This window comes from Primulina eburnea, unplaced genomic scaffold (genome assembly GCF_022965805.1).
Source record: "Primulina eburnea isolate SZY01 unplaced genomic scaffold, ASM2296580v1 ctg636_ERROPOS244172, whole genome shotgun sequence".
Classification (NCBI taxonomy): domain Eukaryota; kingdom Viridiplantae; phylum Streptophyta; class Magnoliopsida; order Lamiales; family Gesneriaceae; genus Primulina; species Primulina eburnea.
This window is the reverse complement of record NW_027331420.1, coordinates 70,070-88,174: the sequence shown is the minus strand read 5'-3', so window position 1 is coordinate 88,174 and position 18,105 is coordinate 70,070. Positions and strand designations below refer to the sequence as shown.

The 18,105-nt window shown below is 35.7% G+C and overlaps 1 protein-coding gene across 1 annotated transcript; it reads left to right on the top strand.

The window, feature by feature from the left end:
- Positions 1 to 522: 522 nt before the first annotated feature.
- On the top strand, positions 523 to 16,692 carry LOC140821615 (protein RST1-like). Its single transcript, XM_073182150.1, has 25 exons — positions 523 to 972; positions 1,146 to 1,427; positions 1,571 to 1,654; positions 1,788 to 2,064; positions 2,930 to 3,180; positions 3,473 to 3,656; positions 3,784 to 3,974; positions 4,111 to 4,211; positions 5,321 to 5,396; positions 6,701 to 6,832; positions 6,911 to 6,992; positions 7,833 to 7,905; positions 9,476 to 9,644; positions 9,886 to 10,016; positions 10,100 to 10,191; positions 10,533 to 10,612; positions 10,695 to 10,898; positions 10,996 to 11,073; positions 11,635 to 11,817; positions 12,271 to 13,170; positions 13,582 to 13,878; positions 14,112 to 14,765; positions 14,861 to 15,008; positions 15,092 to 15,210; positions 16,176 to 16,692. Exons 1-25 carry the CDS (start codon positions 592 to 594, stop codon positions 16,524 to 16,526), a joined length of 5,520 nt encoding a protein of 1,839 aa, XP_073038251.1. The 5' UTR covers positions 523 to 591; the 3' UTR covers positions 16,527 to 16,692.
- The last annotated feature ends 1,413 nt before the right edge of the window (positions 16,693 to 18,105 follow it).

The window sequence follows — 18,105 nt, the reverse complement described above, 5'->3', positions numbered from 1 at the left end:
AGTTTGTAAAAAAATAGATAAAGATAGCAGATAAAATATTCGATAGAAAAATAACTAAAATTTTAAAAATAATAAAGATAACGTTTTAGAAATTTAATAACATAAATTACCGAAATTCTGAAATGTCAAACTTAGGCGTCTAATTTTTTAGTTTTCTTTCTTATTTTCATATTACCATGCTTTGCATATTTTTAAAAATATTTATAATTCTTAACCTAAACTTCAAATTTGTACTACACCTCTTATTTTATAATTTGTATGATTTTTAATTTTTTAAAATTCAAAGTGACAAATTCAATTTTGATTTTTGACAAAGAGACTGTAAAAATTATTTAAAAATAAAAAGTAAAAATTTTAAATTCCATTTTTAAATTTTAAAAAACTTAATAAAAAATACAGAAACGAATCAATTTCAAATAGGGAGAAATATGGTTTTTAATTTTTTGTAAATTTAAGTTTTTATTTCTTAAAAACAGATAGAATCTTAAATTTAATTGTAAGTCTGTTGAAAGAGCTAGCTGTCTGAAGAGAATTTATTTAAGCGTTGACTATTTCTGACCTGGTGTCTCCCCCTCTGAATCAGTCACAACGATGGAGTCTTACGCTCCACTGTTGGAGAAAACCCGAATCCCTCAACCCTCGCTTCAGCGACTCGCAGTTATCTCAATCTTCGAGAAGATTCGCTCCGCGCCTTCATCCGCAGCCGGCGTCAATGCCATCAACCACTGCCTCCATTCCGCCTCCCCGGCTGTCGTTGAGCAATCGACGCGGGAACTCTGTCGATTGGTCCAAGACTCGAAATTTGATATCTCCAACGCCTTATTGGAAATCCATTCTGCACTCGAAGCTTCATCGAGTCCCCAATTTCGCTGTGTTTTCATTAAGGCGATTGGATTTCTTGCAAGGTTTGGATTCCAAGAGAAACCGTCTTCTTTCAAATTTCATTCGTCGGAAATTCATCCCTTCGTTAAGGTGGTTTTATCTAATATTTATTTTTTCTTACTTTAGACATTTTTAGTTTAGATTGACATTATATCATATTTTTTTATTCGGTCTGTTCTTTATCATTCAAGAAAAGGCATCGTGAAGTTTTATATATTTGCTTGTTTGTGCCATGTAACGCACAAATGCTTTGGATTCTGCAGATTCTTTCATGTGGAAACGAGGTTCAGTGCGAACTAGTGAAACAGGTAGTTTTATTTATACTGAAGTGTAAGCATCTGGGAATGGAGGCAGTTTGTGAATTCTTGGGCCCTTTCTTGAATTATTTGGTTGTTAAAGTTCCGGTTATGGGGCATAGTTCGGCATTTGTGAGGAACTTATTTTCCACGATACTGGCTTTCTGTTGCTCATTTCCTGAAGAGGCAATTCCCATCGTCAACCTGTTATCGGAGCGTCTCAAATATTTCTCCTGTAAGAACGCGGAAGTAAGTTATAAATTTTATTCAAAATGATGTTTTTTGTACCCGATTTACATTTGAAATGTGCCATAAAGTACATTTATCTCTCGGGAATTATTTGATTACAGTTTGTCTTAAGTTTCGCCGTACTACCCTGTCCTTTCTTGCAGGAGGTTGCGAATATTTCTTATGTTGTTGAATGCTTGGTTGATGCATATCTGGTGGTGCTGAGGCAGTTAGTTGGAATGAGATCTGTACGTTGATTATGCCATTAACAAATCTCACACTTCTCTTGCACACGGTTTCAGCCTGTCATTATTTTGTTTTATGCTGATTATGTTCATATTTTTCTAGATAATTTTTTTACTGGTTTCTCAATGTTATCAGCTAGTTCGTGAGGCTCAATTATGTGGTCTGGCATTGGTGGAAGCAATTTTATTGCTGCATACAGATTTTCGCAAGTGTTCGGGTGGGGTTGAAAAAAATTTAGATGCATCAAGGCGCTTATTGGGTGTTCAAAAAGAGCTTAACCTTAATTATATGGCTGAATTTTCGTCAGTGATGTTATCCTTGTTCTCAATTCTCGTGCAGTCGGAGCTTGAACACGAACAATATCCTGTACTGCAATTGGTTTTGTTTCTGTTGAGATGGAAAAATGAAAGGGGTAATGTTTTCTGCTCCAATATTATGCTTTGGTTGTTTTCATTTTTGTGATCCATATCTGTGGGGTGAAGAATTAGTCCGTCAAAACTCAAAACCATTTAAGATTAAACCAAAAGTGAATTTGATAATCACAAGGTTCCACGTAGTTGGATACAATTTCATCCATCACTTATTTGATGCTAATTAATTTGCAATTATCTCAGTCTATCGGTTTGACTAATTGATGTAGTGGAAGTGGATAATAAAAAGAATTAACATGTTGATTCACAGAGAATGCTAGGAAAATCTGGAAAAAATCGAAAAAAAACACTCAATTTAATTTTAATCACTTGAAACGTTGTCTTTACCTCAAAAGCCCATTTATGTAGAACAAATTCACAATTACCAGAATCGGGAAATATTTCGAAAAATAGGAATGATGTAACTAACGTAATTAAAGAAATTATCTTGCCTAAGGAACAAGGAAATCAAATTGGAATCAAATTTCGGTCTTCCAAGATCAATTTATTGACAAAACAGAAACTTACCAAAAACGGAGAAAATGCGAATTTGAAAGTCTAAATGAAAGAATTTGCCCAGAATCTTGTCGGGCTCATGACAAAGTCACGAGTCTTGTTTGTTGGTCTGTTTAAAATCAAAGTAGCCTATTTATTTTCCAAATCCGACATCGTCCAAAATCTGCTCATTTGAGTTGCGTTATTTGGACTTGGGGCGATCTCAATGTGTTAAAAGGCATCTTGCACTGCATCACTAATCCTCAGTCACCTAGCATGTGCCATTTGGTGTATTTAAAATTTTCTATGGAATGCTTCTATAAATGATCGCTTTGCTACATTTATGTTATGAACTTTCGCATGGTTTTGCAGAATATGACATGAATGCCGTTACAAGTGAGTTGACTGAAGAAATTTTGTTCATTTTTCCTGTCCTTGCATTTGTTTCCTCTCCGTCTAGGTGTATTAAACAAATAGCCAGTGATATACTCTCTATCCTGGGGAAGGCTGCTACTGCTTTACTGATTGCACCAAAGAAAAAGCCGTCTGGACAATGGAAACAGCAGTCTATCACAACTCCCGGACACCTTATGTTTAGGTTTCTAAGGAATATGTGGTTTGAGGTATTGCTTAATCACCTTGGTAAAAATATTTGTCGTCATTATTTCTACTTGGCTTACTGATTTATAACCTTGCCGTTGATCGAGTTAGAAAACAAGTTTGCTTTCTGCTAATAGATTACATTTTCCTATTTTATTATTAATCAAATAATTATGAACCTCACCTTTTGTAGAAGTGTGCTCGTGTGGCATGTTTCTATGAAATTTTTTAATTATTTGTAAAAGACTAAAAGATAAACATGGTTTTATTTGGCTTGTTTTCTCGATCTATTTATGCAAAATTCTTCTGTTGCAGGATAAATCATTGTCGCTTGGTTTGGTTTATATCAATTTATTTTCTAATAGGAAAGCGTACACCAATGAAGAGCAAAATAGATTAAAAACTTGGAGTTCCTCTGTAAGAGAGTATTCTGTAGGAATTATTGAAAAGCGCAAGCAGAGTGCGACAATCACACACTCTGGGGGAAGCTTTTTGACAGGTTAAACCATTTTCATGCTTTGTCAATATATGTCTCAGTCCTAACATATCTTAGAGTATCTTTCGTGTTGAAGTGCTTTTGAATCAATCCATTCTACATGATGCCTTCTATCCTTTTTGTCTGTCAGAAATGCCTTTGGTACTCTGTGCTATTGCAAGTGTCTTTCTCTTGCATCAACGGGGAGACTCTGTCATTGATCTCTTGGCTATTGGAAGTAGTCTGGAACCTAAGCTCGGTGTTCCGTTGTTGCTAGCCATTCTATTCTACACTCATATATTTTCTAGTAAAGATAAAGACAATGATGCTCATGACATGCTGGTGAGCCAGGACTTGAAACTCATGAACCATGTTCTTTATTTATGATTGTATGCATGGATGTGTTTTTGTAAGAAAAGAAGTGATTATCTGTGGATATCAAACTGCTAGTAATTTTATTTTTTTATCGCTTCTACAGTTAAAACTCTTAGGTTTGCTTCCGTCACTTGCTTTACATTCCGCAATGACACCTCTGGTAGTTCAGATTCTTCTGCCAATGCTTAACAACAATGTGAATCCGTATGTATCCAGTAACTATTCTTATTTTTGAAGTGGTTGTGTATAAATGCGTGGTTATCCTCTGAAAGACAATATTCAACTAGTGTATGTCTTTTCAAGGTTTGAGCTGACAAGCATGCACAGTTCCGTCCTTAATAGCTCAACAAAATGCGTCGAAGCATTATTTATCCAATTTTATAGATGAACTTTAAGGTGAAATTACTTTGTTACCGGTAAACATAACTAAAGAGAAATATTTAGTCAAAAAACACATGGTATCATCACAACTGAGCAATTCTTGTGCTGTGAACCATAATCCAGGACAGCTAGGGGTCCTGAACAACACCTGCTGTAGAAATCATACTTAGTAGGTGGCCTTGTATTGCTTTGTGTAGACTTCAAGCCTGAACCTAGTAGGATACCAAATTTAATTTTGGAACCGCTGACTGATTTAGATAATATCTTGATCCTCAAGTGAATTTTTTTTCATATTCTTCATGCTTAGATTATGGATTTTCTTAAATTTCCAAACCCTGGCTAAATTTATTTCCTTCATATTATTTGGGAGTTCAATTTTTTTCCAAAAAAATCTTCGTCGTGCAGAGGTAAAAAGTTGAGTATGAAAAACCACTCTGTTACAGAATGGTGTAACATTTCCTGTTTCAAATTTTTATCGTTATTGTTAATTTTATTAATATTGTTATATTTAATATTTTTAAAATTATCATTAACAAATAATTTTTTTTTACTATAATTTAAAAAATAAACCGTGTTTTTTTAGTGATAGATTTAAAAGTTATTCATACTCATGAATTCATTTTTTGATGATGTTGAATGTATGAATTTTCCTCAATAGTTTCTATTTAAAATTTATCTTAAAATTTATTTTCATTATTACTTGGGGTGAATTGCGACGATTTTCATTATTGTTGTAGGTATTTTACATGATTTTTCAATAGCATTTGAATGGCATTTTCAAATTGCTGTTAGTGGACCATAATTAAATTCGACGTGCCACTCAATTAGAATTTGAAACAGAAATGTTACACCATTTTGTGACAGAAGGTTCTCTTCCCTCTCTTATTATGTGTTTTGCTAATGATTGGTTTTTATTTTGTATTTGTTTCCAGTGTAATAAAAGCTACTGCAATACGCATGATTTGTAAGACATGGGCGATAAATGATCGTGTCTTTGGAACTTTGCATGTAAGATTCTATTTTTCTAATTTAGTTTTATCAGGAATCTTTTTTTATTGATGTCATTAAACTAGAATTCATCTGTATAAAGTTGATAGTGATTTCTAATTGATTACCTTTTGATTCCTTAGATTTTACTGACTTTCTTCCAGATTTCTGTAGTCATTGTTCTATCATCTTTTGCTAGAGTTAACAGCATATCAGGGGGTTCTCTACTTTCACCAATTTTGTACCAATTCTTCAGAAAAAGTTCCCTGTTGTCAAAGTTTTTTGGATGCCACATCTTTGTACCTTGCCCAACACTTATTTATACCTTTCAAGAAAGGGACAAAAAAATTATGAAATCAAATTGTAGTTCTTTTAACTCATGAAATATTCTTAGAACATAAAACAATGAATTGGTTTAAAGCTGAAACAATAGACAACAGTTATGCTTGTGATATCTCATGTTTAAGGCTGGAGCTTGAGGACTTGTGATTTGTTTGCTTTAGTTTCATGATTAAAGCTATATATTAATTTTTGTGCTCACTTATTCTTTCAATACTAATATTTATGCATCATGCGTGTGCCATTCAGCATCTGCACTTGTGCAGTTCTGCAAGTATTAATATCATGTTGTTCGTCTTGATTGTGCTAATAGTTAGTTTTAATTTGGATAGTGTAAGGAAAGGGAGGACTAGGATGGTTAGCATGAACTTGTTAAAATCATGCATAATTGTGTCTATTGTATTAATTTTTTTTCTTAATTGCAGTGATGGTTGTCTTGAATCAAGTACTATTTTCACAGTTGTTGCTGTACCTAATAAAATAACTTTAAAAATAAGCAAGTTGAAATAGGAAACAGGGAAACAAATTGTTGAGTACATGGCCTTTTTTAAAAAAATTATCCAATTTCTTGTCAGAAGATTGCGATTCATGTTTATCATCTTTGTTTTTTAAAACTAAAACCATAGAAACTCGATTATGTGGCATGGTTTTCTTCTTTAATACCCACAGACTTGTAAAATTTTATCTCTACACATGTTTACGGTTTCAAATTAGATGTGAGGTTGAACACATAAAGATTACGAAGATTGGATGGTGGACAAATTGTTATCCACCAACTATTTTTCACTAAATTTATTGTGCTACTGCTACCACGAATGCTAACAATAAAAAGAAAAAAATTGAATCAATAAAAGATGAGGTTTGAGTGGTTTGTGTTTTAATTTACTTTTATGATTGTATTGCAGTAATACTCTACCATTATGTTTTATTATCTTCCTTTTGGACAAGTAAATGTTCCATTTCTTTGATATTCTCACGAAATTTAGGGATCGTTGCATCAAAATGGATTAAAGCTGTTTGCATCTGAAAGAAGTATCTGCATCAGCATCGCCGTTTCTATTCTAGATGTCTGCAAACAAAACCCTGATCGAGGTGTGGACCTTATATTGTCTATCGAGGTGTGATGTCTTGCTTTTGTCTTGGCTTTTGTATATGTGCCGTGTGAATTGCTCTAATTTGTCTAGTTGAATCACCAGGCTTGCATTGAAAACCACGATCATTTAGTTCGGTCTCTTGGATTCCAAAGCCTTGCTTGCCTTTGTGAAGCAGATGCCATCGGTATATCTATCTTTTATGCTTTCAGTCCTTTACCAAGAAAAAAATGTTTGAAATGCTGTCCAGTCACTTGAAATTATATCCTCGTGTTATGGTATGAGTAGTGTTTGCTTATAGTCTCTTCTTTCCTTGTTCTGCTGTTTGGTAAATGATTGCTCGCATTGTGAAAAATTTGCTGAATTACTTTTTTTTGAAATGATTGCGTTAATTCTTTCTTTTATGCACCTAGGGAGACATTTATAGTGGTGCTCTTGTCTCGGACTTCTATGATTGCTTTGTAATGTTATATTGTGCTAAGATTGTTATCCTACCTCTGGTCCATCTCCACAAAATGTTGTGGTTTAACGATTGAAGGGAACCTCCAATTACATCTTTATTGGACAACAATCAGCCAGTTCCTTGTTATTTTTCCAAATCCTGTCACTCCTTCAGTAACAGTCCTTCCATTGCAGACCGAGCAGTATATATTATAATGGTCAGTACTGAGCTATTCTCAGAGCTGGTTTTCCTGTTACCCTTGTTCCGTGATTTCGATGATGAACCAACCAAAGGGACTGTTTGAGAGCTGAAAAACTCTAATATTCACTTTTCAACGAGCTAGCACCCTAAAACTAAATTACAATTGGCTGTGCACACTGATGTTACTCACACTTGGATATGCACTCTAATTTTAACGAATGTTCCTTCAGTCATGTCAGCATTCTACTCGTAATATTCTGGTGGATTCCTTTTGTCATGACTGGAATGTAGCCCTGAGATATGATTCCAGTGCATACTTGCTTTGCTTTTTCTTGATACAATTACAATTTAAAAATTTATGATCTTGTGTTGCTGTTTGCTCAGATTTTTACACAGCCTGGGATGTGATTGAAGTGCACGCACGGAACTACTTGGGGAATGCTCTTGTTGCTCATGGGTAAATAATCACTCCGGCACGTTCTTTTTCTAGTTGCATTATGTTGAACTTTAAGATTTAAATCCATTCAAAAGCAACTGTTGGCCTTTGGATTTATCTTTTGAGCATATGTTTAGGACTCCGTTTGAAAAAGTATGAGTTGAACTCATGGGCGGAGCCAAGATTGTAGTTCAATGTAGGCAACAATATACAGTAATTAATAAAGCAAGAAAAAGGACATCGGTTAATTGACAGCCTTAAATAACATGTCATAAGGTTCGAACACAAGCTATACACAGGCAGAAACACCTGTTAGTTGATGGGAAACGTTGGAAAAATGACGAAGAACGTGTACAAAACCCACAATCAAAACAAAATCTGATAGAAAATATAAACCCTACAGTTAAAAAATATGCATGAATTCATTATCGATCGCAAAAAAGACACATTCTTTAAAAACAATTGAACGATTGAAGAACATTGAAGGAAAAATCGAACCTAAATTTTGATGAAATTCTGGATTTTGTAGAGAATATGGAAGATGATTAATATGAATTGGAACGACTGTTAATCAAAACGTATGAAATTCATGACTCATGAAGAGAAAACACTGTGTAGAAGGTTAACAGTCTATCTGGTTAGTATAGTAGGTAAATATTTTAAAATTTGAATATAAAATTTGGGTCTATAAATTATTAAGAAAAAAATTGTTATTTCTGGGTTTAGTACGGGAAGCTAGACATATAACATCAGTAAAATTTTTGGGTCTAAAAATTTTGATACACATTTTTTTGGGCCAAGTGTGGGCAGTTAGCTCCTCCATTGGTTGAACTCTTCTCCTCAATTTATTTCCTTCTTTCCCTTTGTTTTTTAAAGGTTTTTTTTTTAAATAAAATGAGGTTTGAATATGCCATCAGGCCTGATTTTAGACATAATGTCTCTTTTTACAATTTGTTTAGCACAATGTAGAGAAATATTACATAACTATAAGCTCAGATGTTTATCTTGAAGAAGGTTTTAATGACCTTAATTCTTCAAGCCATTTGTTCTTGCATGCATCTCTTTTTTGTGTTTTTTCATTACATGAGTTTAGACAACGGATTTGAGGAATACAAATTATTGTGAATGATTATAATAATTTAGGGCTCAGATCTTTTGATGTAATTACAAACATGAATAAGTCATAAGACATGTGTAACTACATGGATAAGACATGTGTAACTGACCCGAAATAATTATGCTAATAGACTTCTACGAGTTACATTAAGTTTTTTTATTGAGGCCTGTCAGTTATCAATTTACCGTACTGATGTACTCTTTGTTGTGTTTGACTCGTATCTTCCTTCATATTTCGTGGGCATTATTTACTTATTTTAGTGCTGTCTTCAAAATGTCTCTCATTCTGGATATTCTTGGAGAAGTGCAATAATATGGATATTTTTTCAGTTGCCCTTTAGGTGTGTTCATATATCTTGAGAAATTTTCAGTTTCTTCTGCTGTTAGCCTGATGTAGGATTTATTCCTGATAAAGTTCTCTTCAGATACCATGAGAAGTTACTTCTAATGTTCCAATACTTTTTTCACTCTCTAGCCTTTCTCTGCTTCTGAAGTGGGGGTCACTGGATGCTGATGCATATCCTGGAGCTGCTACAAGTGTCGTGAACATATTGTGGAATATTGTAACCTATAGAGAAGTTAGTCAAAGTTCTTTGTGGACTTTTGCTCAAGAAGCTGCCTTTGCTGCTTTATTGCAGTATGAGGTAGGCTTTGGGTTTTTTGAATGTGTCAATGGATCGGTTAGTTGTTTGTACTATATTATTATTACGTTGTTTGGCATAATATATTGTTACTGAATCTGGAAGCAAAATGATGGCACTAGGGCATTTACAGTTCTTATAGAACTTATCGTTATAATTTAAGTGGATGTCAGGGTTTTATATACTTGTCCTTGCTTTTCAATATTTTAAAATTTTTGGCTCTTAACATGCCCCTTTTAACCAGGGGGTGCATATTCAGAATAGCATACCAGATTTCAGCAGCAGGAATATGGAATTGCTCATTTCTCAGGCCAACCCTGAATTACTGAAAGCAGTGGAAGAATTTGAAGTCAAAATTATAAATCATGAGCACATGTTAGATGATACCATTTTTGCTATCTAACTTTTTTGATAGAAATTATAAAATTCTCACATCTATATTTTTTATATTTTTGCAGCACAAGACAAAGATTTGTAAAGCAGAGAAAGGTCTCTGGAAACAAAATCGTTAAGCTGTTAGATGTTGTCCCTGACGTGATATTTCCTTCAGGTACGAACCAATTGGTTCTGTAAATTATATTATCTCAATGTTTGGTGGAATGATGTTATTATCCATCTTTGATCATTGCCTGATGCATTGACACATTCAAACACCTAAGAACCTACCGGTTAGTGTATTCACGCGATGCTATTTCTATCAACTTTTCTAAAGAATCGAGTTGCTTTCTAGTCCATTCTTCTCAATCAATTTAAAATTCTAATTTTTTGACAATGATGTTTCACACATTGAGTTTCAATGTTCAAGTAATTATGACTGAAATTTTTAATTCTGAAATATATGTTTGGATTCAAATATGTACATTCTTGCTACCATCATTATTTCTATTACAGGTAGTAACCACAGGGCTAAAGAATTGCCTGGTGCAGCTTTACTTGTCATCCCTACTCCCAAAGATAGGACTCACCAAAAAGTAAGAAAACAAGTTTGTTGTGTCATGTTTACATTATTTTTGAATTTACTGGCCTTTGAGCACCAGTGCACTGGGACAACAGGATGTGCATGCTGTATATGAGGATGCAACCATGGAAATAGCTGCTTCTCTTCAGCTTTCGAGGAATATCTTGCTTGCTCTTTTCTCTTTGCAATCTTGGAAACCTTTTATGTTGAGATGGATTAGGTCTGGCATCATGGTACTTGAGGCAAAGGCGCATACAGTGCCAGATAAAACTTTGAAGGCTGGTGATTATATTTTGAAGGTTTAATATACTTTTTGTCCTTTTATGGTGTCGTTTGCTTTAATTCATGGCTTTCTGAAAAATTTTCAATTTGAATTTTTTAATCATAATCATGCAGGTTATAACAAGGTTAGCTGAACCAGCAAACCCTCAATCCGCTGAGAATATGGCTCTTGCACTGGGAGCTTTTTGTCTGGTGATTAACTTAGAAATTCGATCATCTATACCATATAATCATCTGTTTCTTTTCACCACATGGATCATTCTTATCATGTTTCTGACCGTTCCTTGCCCACGGTCAGAAACATCGATGCTTTTCATGATTCTAAGAACCAGTCACGGATTCTCTGTCCTGCTTTGCTCATCTAAAATAATTTCATGAAACAGGAACTTATTTTTCTAATGTAGATTGTAGATGGAATTCATTATAGTAAAATGATTAGAAGAGTTTCAGTGTTAAACGAAATTAGGAATTGAGTCAACTGCAAATAAGTATAAATGAACCCAATGGCTGTTCTAGCTCCTATACAAATTCAGAGTGCTCAAGGTAAGTTTGTGGGGAGGATTAATTTTATATCTTTACAGAACTTACGAGCTATGCAAGGAACTTTGGGTGAGATCTAAATCATATGATGGGTATATCCAAGAATTATAATGACATCACAAGTTGATTTAAATTAAGTCTATTATGTTGTGCTTTAAGATACATGCTTTGTCACATATCATGTGGATCCCTGACTGCTATTTTCTGATGTAGGTACTACCACCTTCTGCACACACCATCAAGTTAGCAGCTTCAAAGTTCTTGCTCAATTGGCTATCTCAGTATGAGCATGAACATCGCCAGTGGTCGGCGGCAATTTCTCTTGGGTTGATATCATGTTGCCTGCATGTGACTGATCACAAGCAAAAGTTTGAAATTATCAATGCACTCATTGAGGTTTGGAGCTTAATAGTTTGTATTATTTGCAGTAAGAAACCATTGAGGCTTAGCTGTGACTGAGAATGGTCCGACTTAGAAAATTGGATTTTTGTGCTTCACCATTTATGATTTTGCAACATTCCTGTTGCTTAATATATTATATGTTGTGGTGCATTATTCATTATGCATATAAAATTTTTAATTGAAATCGTGTCACTCGTTCCAATCAGAAAAGTCGTTGAAAATTCTCTTCATTGGGTTCCTTTTTTTGGCAGAATCACTGAATCTCCTTTCTGAACCCTCTAATCTATTTTTTACATGTTAGATGCATGAATCATGTATGGTTACCGCAATTTCGATGTCAATTTATTTGGATGGTGATCCTGTTATTCTTTGAAATTGGAACTATATCTCTATTTAGCTGGGTTAACTTGGATGTGACACAGTTAGCTTTGGTTTGTTATTTTACAGGTGGCATCTGTTAGCAAGAGCACCCTTGTAAAAGGAGCTTGTGGAACGGGATTGGGTTTCTCGTGTCAAGATCTACTGACTAGAGTCAATTCTGAATCTAATACTCTACACGAAACGAACACATTCAATAAGCAGGAAACTGATTTGTTGAGGAAAATCCTTAGAAGCTTAGTCCAGATGATATGCCAGTTTACTAGATCTTCAGCTCATATTATTGAAAAGCTAGCTTCATATTTTCCTCTTGGAACAGATGATTCCACCCGACCTGGTACTGTTGAGTTTCTGAGAGAGGATTCTGATAGTCTGGATCTGGAGGACATATGGGGTATTGCCGGACCTATCATTGGTTTGGGGAATTCTTTTGGTGCATTATACAGGGCTGGCGCTCATGATGCAGTTTGTTATTTAAAAGATCTGATCTTTTCGTGGATTATTCCTAGTGCAAATTTCCTGTTCTCTAAGTCAGCTGTAGGTGAAACAGGTTGGCAAATGCCATCTGTAGGAGCATGTCTTGCGATTCCATCTATAGTGCTTTTCTGCCAAAGGGTTGAATTGATCGATCACATTGAGTTGGTCCATATTGTGAATGGCTTCAGGGAGCTAATCTCTGAACTGCTCTCTGTTGAATTATCTGATACCTTCCACCAATACTTGTTGATGGCATCTTGTGTAGGAGCTGGAAGTCTTCTTTCTATCATTTTAAATGCGGGGGTGCACTCGTTAGATGTCGAGCCTGTTAAAGGTTTGCTGGCATTATTTAGGAGAACTTACTCCAGTCCTCACCCTCCAATTATTCATCTAGGAGGAATGCTTGGAGTTGTAAACGCGTTAGGGGCTGGTGTTGGAATACTGATTCCACATTACCGTTTACCTTCCTTGCATGCCACATTTAGTCAAAAGGTTGCCAACTCAAGTCACTCATGTTATTTTTATCATTTCTTAGAGGAGACATTATATGCTCTTCCTTTTCAAAATATATGGTAAAAAAATTTGCAACTTAACCTGGGTAAAATTAAATATTTCCCGGCTACAAAAGATTTACTTGCGCCCACGCCCTCGCCCACGCACATACCCTTGTGCTAAATGGTTTTCCTAGTGGATGTCAAAAGAAGCTTCTGGTGCATGAATTTGAGCGATGGAATATACTGTTTTTGAATGTGATTATCACCCATAGCCAATTAAACATCTTAGTATCTGGGAAGTTTATTATTTTGATTTCTAAAAGTAAATAGCATCTGTAAGCATATGTGGAAATGGAGTCAAAACAATTTTATTGTGTTTGTAATGGGTTGATGTTATATTTCCTGGCAGGAATCTTCTTATGCCTTGGGTCCGCTGCTTTCGAATCTGGTTCTAGAGCAGGAATTGCTCACACTGATTCAAGAAATATTTCTTGTGGCTCAGAATTCTGATGATCCTCGATTGCAGCATTATGCATCGTGGACAGTCACATTTCTCAGGCATTATGTCTTTACTGAAGAAACCTCATATGAGGAGATTGCTGTGCATAACCAATCTGGTGTTCACAAGTCCATTCCTCAGGGCTTAGCTGAAGATAGTTTGGTCATGAAACTGTCTTTGTGGCTGATAAATGTGAATTATCCCGAGGTTGGCTTTCGTTCTAAAGGCTTACAATTTCGAAAAATAAAGACTAAATTACTGATTTCCCATCATTTTGGTTTGATACACACACACATATATAACAGTTTGGTACCAGAATTAATATCAACACAATTGCTTGTGCTTTGTGATGTCTGTCATTGTGATTTCATAGGTTTACAAGTTGGGGCAACAAACACTAATTTCTAATCAGCTTTCACTTTGTTTGTAATGTTTTTTAGCTTGGTACCAGAACTAATATCAGCACAGTTGCTTGTGCTTTGCGATGTCTTTCACATGCTCCAAGATTGCCATCATTGGATTGGGGTGCAGTCATCAGACGATGCATGAAATATAGTGATCAGGTTGCCCAAGTGCCTTCAAGAAATTTAGCCTCGAGGAGAACACTCAGGGAGGAATGTTTCCTGTTTTCTTTATCACATGCAAACCAATTTGATTCTCTCCTTGGCTTCCTCGATGAACTATCTGATCTGCCAAGACTGAAGACACTTGAGTCAAATCTACAGTCACTGGTGTTCTTGCACCTGGGAGCCCTGTTGAAGATATTCTCTTTTTCTAGACTAGAAAAGCTCTTTGATGATCTAGCTGCCTTCATACTGTGGTTTGTGTCTTCTGATCAATACAACCAAGCACAGAAAGTCTCGTTAAGAGTTTTATGCTGGAAGGGATTATATCTTTGTTTAAACAAATCTGCTTTAGAGGCTCATGACTATGCATATACTTTGGAGCATTGTATGGAGGTTCTATTTGAAATGTTGCCGTGGTCTCACTCGACCGATACTGGATTATATCATAGTAATTCCAGTGCGGAATGGGCCGAAGCAATTAGGTGCCTGGGGAAGGCTCGGCAAAGTTGGCTATCAAATCTTTTGATGGTACCGTTTCCCTTGTTATTTTTAAGCTTCTGCAGCTCTATTTGTTATTGGAAAACCGCATAGCTTGGAACTGTCAAATAATTTTTCTCCTACAGGTTTTGGATTCAAATTTCAAAGAAAAGAACAGAGATTTGAAAACTTTGAAAAAGATTCAAGCTAAAGCGGCGCTAGTTCGAATTGGTTCCGTTCCTCTGTTGGAGCTTGCAAAATGGAAAGCTATTATATTGGACACGGATTCAGAAGGTTAGTGTGCTGATTATCAAATTAAATAATGCTACATTCTTAGGATCCACGCCAGTAGACTTACAAAAGTTTTGAAATTGCAGTTATCTGGAATATTCTGGTAGAAATCACTGTAACTTTGCAAGACACAGAAGAAAATGTTAGAAGACAATGGCTAGTTGATACTGCTGAAATTCTCTGTGTGACAAGTCACCCTTCCACGGTATGAACCAAATAATCCATTGCCTTTTGCAATCAGGTTAAACATTGTCGCTTTAAAGAAAATGGTATTCCATTTTCATTTTTGGTTGAATTTTGAATAATAGTTAAAATACAGTGTTTGAAGAATGCAACAAAACAAAATCCCAGAGACACAGATGACAAATGAACTAAAACTTTTAATTCAGAATACAATTATTACCTTATTTTATAAGTAATATATTGGAGATATAAGAATATCTTTCAGAGTGAATAATAATAAATTCTTGTTAAGGACTAGTATAATTTTAGTAATTACCAAATCTGATTTGACACGCTTTCATTTCTATACCTACTACATTGTGCGTGCCACATCAACATATGCACATTTAATCATACGTAGCATGTGTCCATCGAATGTGTGTTCATGTTGAGAACTTGCACTTCGACTGGAAGCGTGGAACCTTCATAGGATTTCCTTAATGTTGCTCCTCGACCTTTTCTCCTCTTCCTTTCCTGGAGTTTGCCACGTTGAGCTTATTGTATTATACAAATTTCTGGTTGTCCTAGCTATAATTTTTTATTTTTCCAATGGGGGGACGGAAGGTGTCCTAATGTCTAAAATGGAGGGTTATAATTTTACTTGGTTTTCTCTTTGGATTTTTTATGATTCCATTTCCTCTCCTTTCGTTCAAGTTAGTTTTGCTAGTTTTTTTGGATGGTTGTGCACAATGATTAGATGTACTTCAATTGATTCTGTGTAACCGGAGACAACCGGAGTGTACTTTCTGTCTAGCACTCAAAACGTGTAGAAATGACACATTGTACGCCTTAGCATATGAAAACTCAAAAGACCATTGCACCCGTTTCAGCATAAAACTCTGATCTTTGGCAAAAATAACCCTTTGCAGTCCACGAGCTGGGTCGATATAACGCAGAAAAGAATGTGGCTTACTATAGTGATCACTTTGTGGGTTTCCTTTTATGCAGGCATTACGGTTTCTAGGCTTGTTATGTGGCAGCTGCTGCAAATACATGCCCATTTTGGTTGCTGATAAGGTAAGTGTGCTGAGTGACCTGCCCATCACCCTTTCCGCTCTCCTATCGGGAACAGGTTGGGAGATGGCTGCTGAATCTGTAGCTTCTTACATATGGACATCAACGGAGAGGATTCATGATTGCGTCACACATAGAGAGAGTGCCAATTATTTACAGATGGACAGGAGCGAGAATGACACTGCGGATGTCTTATTGCGGTTGCTGCATCGCACGAGTATATTGTTGAAAGATTATTTGCCCGTGGACAAGCAGCTGAGACTTGCTAACATGCATTTTACGTGACATAACTAATTCAATTTTTTTTTTTACTTAAATACCATGGGCGTAGGGTTTTTGTTTTAACATTCAATATCTTTATGTATACTTTTTTTCTGTAAATTTATGTATTGCCAGCAGAAGATGCGTTGATGTTGGGAGATTTTGCGTGATATTTAGAAAATATCAAAACCGAAGGATATTGATGACTTCCCGACTGACCCAAGGGTGTGGATCATCGATATGAGATGATAGCATTGTAGGACCGAGTGCTTACCGCTTTACCAAAAGCTATAGCTAGTAGTAATGGTGCAACTCAAATCTTTTAAATCACACAGCAGCTCAAGCATCACGGTTCGATCGCTCTACCAAGTAGGGACTATTATTGCACCCAACACTCTCCCTCTCAATAATTGCACTCCTTGCAATCAATGAGAATCGAACTCGTGACCTTGGCTTCGATACCAATGTTAGGAGTGCTCACCGGTGATGCCGTATCTTCTGTTATCCCACTGTTCAACCACAACAAGAAACAATAGAGAATAATGTATTAGGATAAAAACCGGGCTCAGACGAACTGATTTTGGCCTCTCCAAATACACAGTGAACCAAGGCGAAGACCACAAAGGTTTCCCGATCAAAACACCGATCACTCTACACACAGTAGGAACGACACTGTCTCGCACAAAGAACCGAGGACAGTTTCCAATCTCACCACTCTCTGGTATATCACTTGAGAAATAGAGAGGAATAAGAGAAGGGAAGAGCACACATGCACAAAGCAAAGAACACTACGCTTAGAAGAAGAATGAGGAGAACGGCGCTCATGTCAAGTTACTGCCTCTTCAGAAATCTCACGCTCGTTCTCGTTTTTTTTTGCTGGGAACCAAAATGGGTATTTTATAACAAGGCAAAATAACCTAGTAGGACAAGACAAAGTAATGGGTTTTGGGTTATGGGCTTGGAAAAGTTGGGCCAAACCCAACATTTCTCCACCTTTCGGCCCAACACCGGTTCACTGGACAGGAGAGTCACCTACAGCCATCATCATCGCCCCACTTGCAGAAAACACAAAGTTAGTACAAGTACCAATATGTAGCAAACACTAAGTAAGCTACACTACAGAATAGAAACAGAACACATCAATCAGAAGTATCAAAGTTTAAAATTTTTAAACAAGATCTGAGTTTTTCAACAAACAAACACTTAGTTCCCATATCAGCAGGATTGAATTGAGAAGGAATTTTTTCAAGATAGACTATGCCTTTAGCAACCACATCACGAATGTAGTGGAATCTAACATCAATATGTTTAGTTCTATCATGAAAAACAGGATTCTTACACAATTGTATACCAGACTGACTGTCAGAAAATACAACAACTTCACCTTCAAGAAAACCAATTTCAGAAATAAGACCTTTCAACCAAATAGCTTCTTTTAAAGCTTCAGTGACAGCAACATACTCAGATTCAGTGGTTGAAAGAGCAACTATGTGTTGTAATTGAGATTTCCAGCTAATACAAGCACCACACAATGTAAACACATAAGAAGTTGTTGATTTTCTATTGTCCCTATCATTTGCATAGTTAGAATCCACATATCCAA

What these genes read in the sequence shown, in the direction of transcription:
- LOC140821615 (XM_073182150.1), top strand. Translation starts at nt 592, where the DNA reads ATGGAGTCTTACGCTCCACTGTTGGAGAAAACCCGAATCCCTCAACCC. An exon ending in AAATTCATCCCTTCGTTAAG is followed by an intron (nt 973 to 1,145) that starts GTGGTTTTATCT and finishes TGGATTCTGCAG; the next exon opens with ATTCTTTCATGTGGAAACGA. An exon ending in GGCTATCAAATCTTTTGATG is followed by an intron (nt 14,766 to 14,860) that starts GTACCGTTTCCC and finishes TTTCTCCTACAG; the next exon opens with GTTTTGGATTCAAATTTCAA.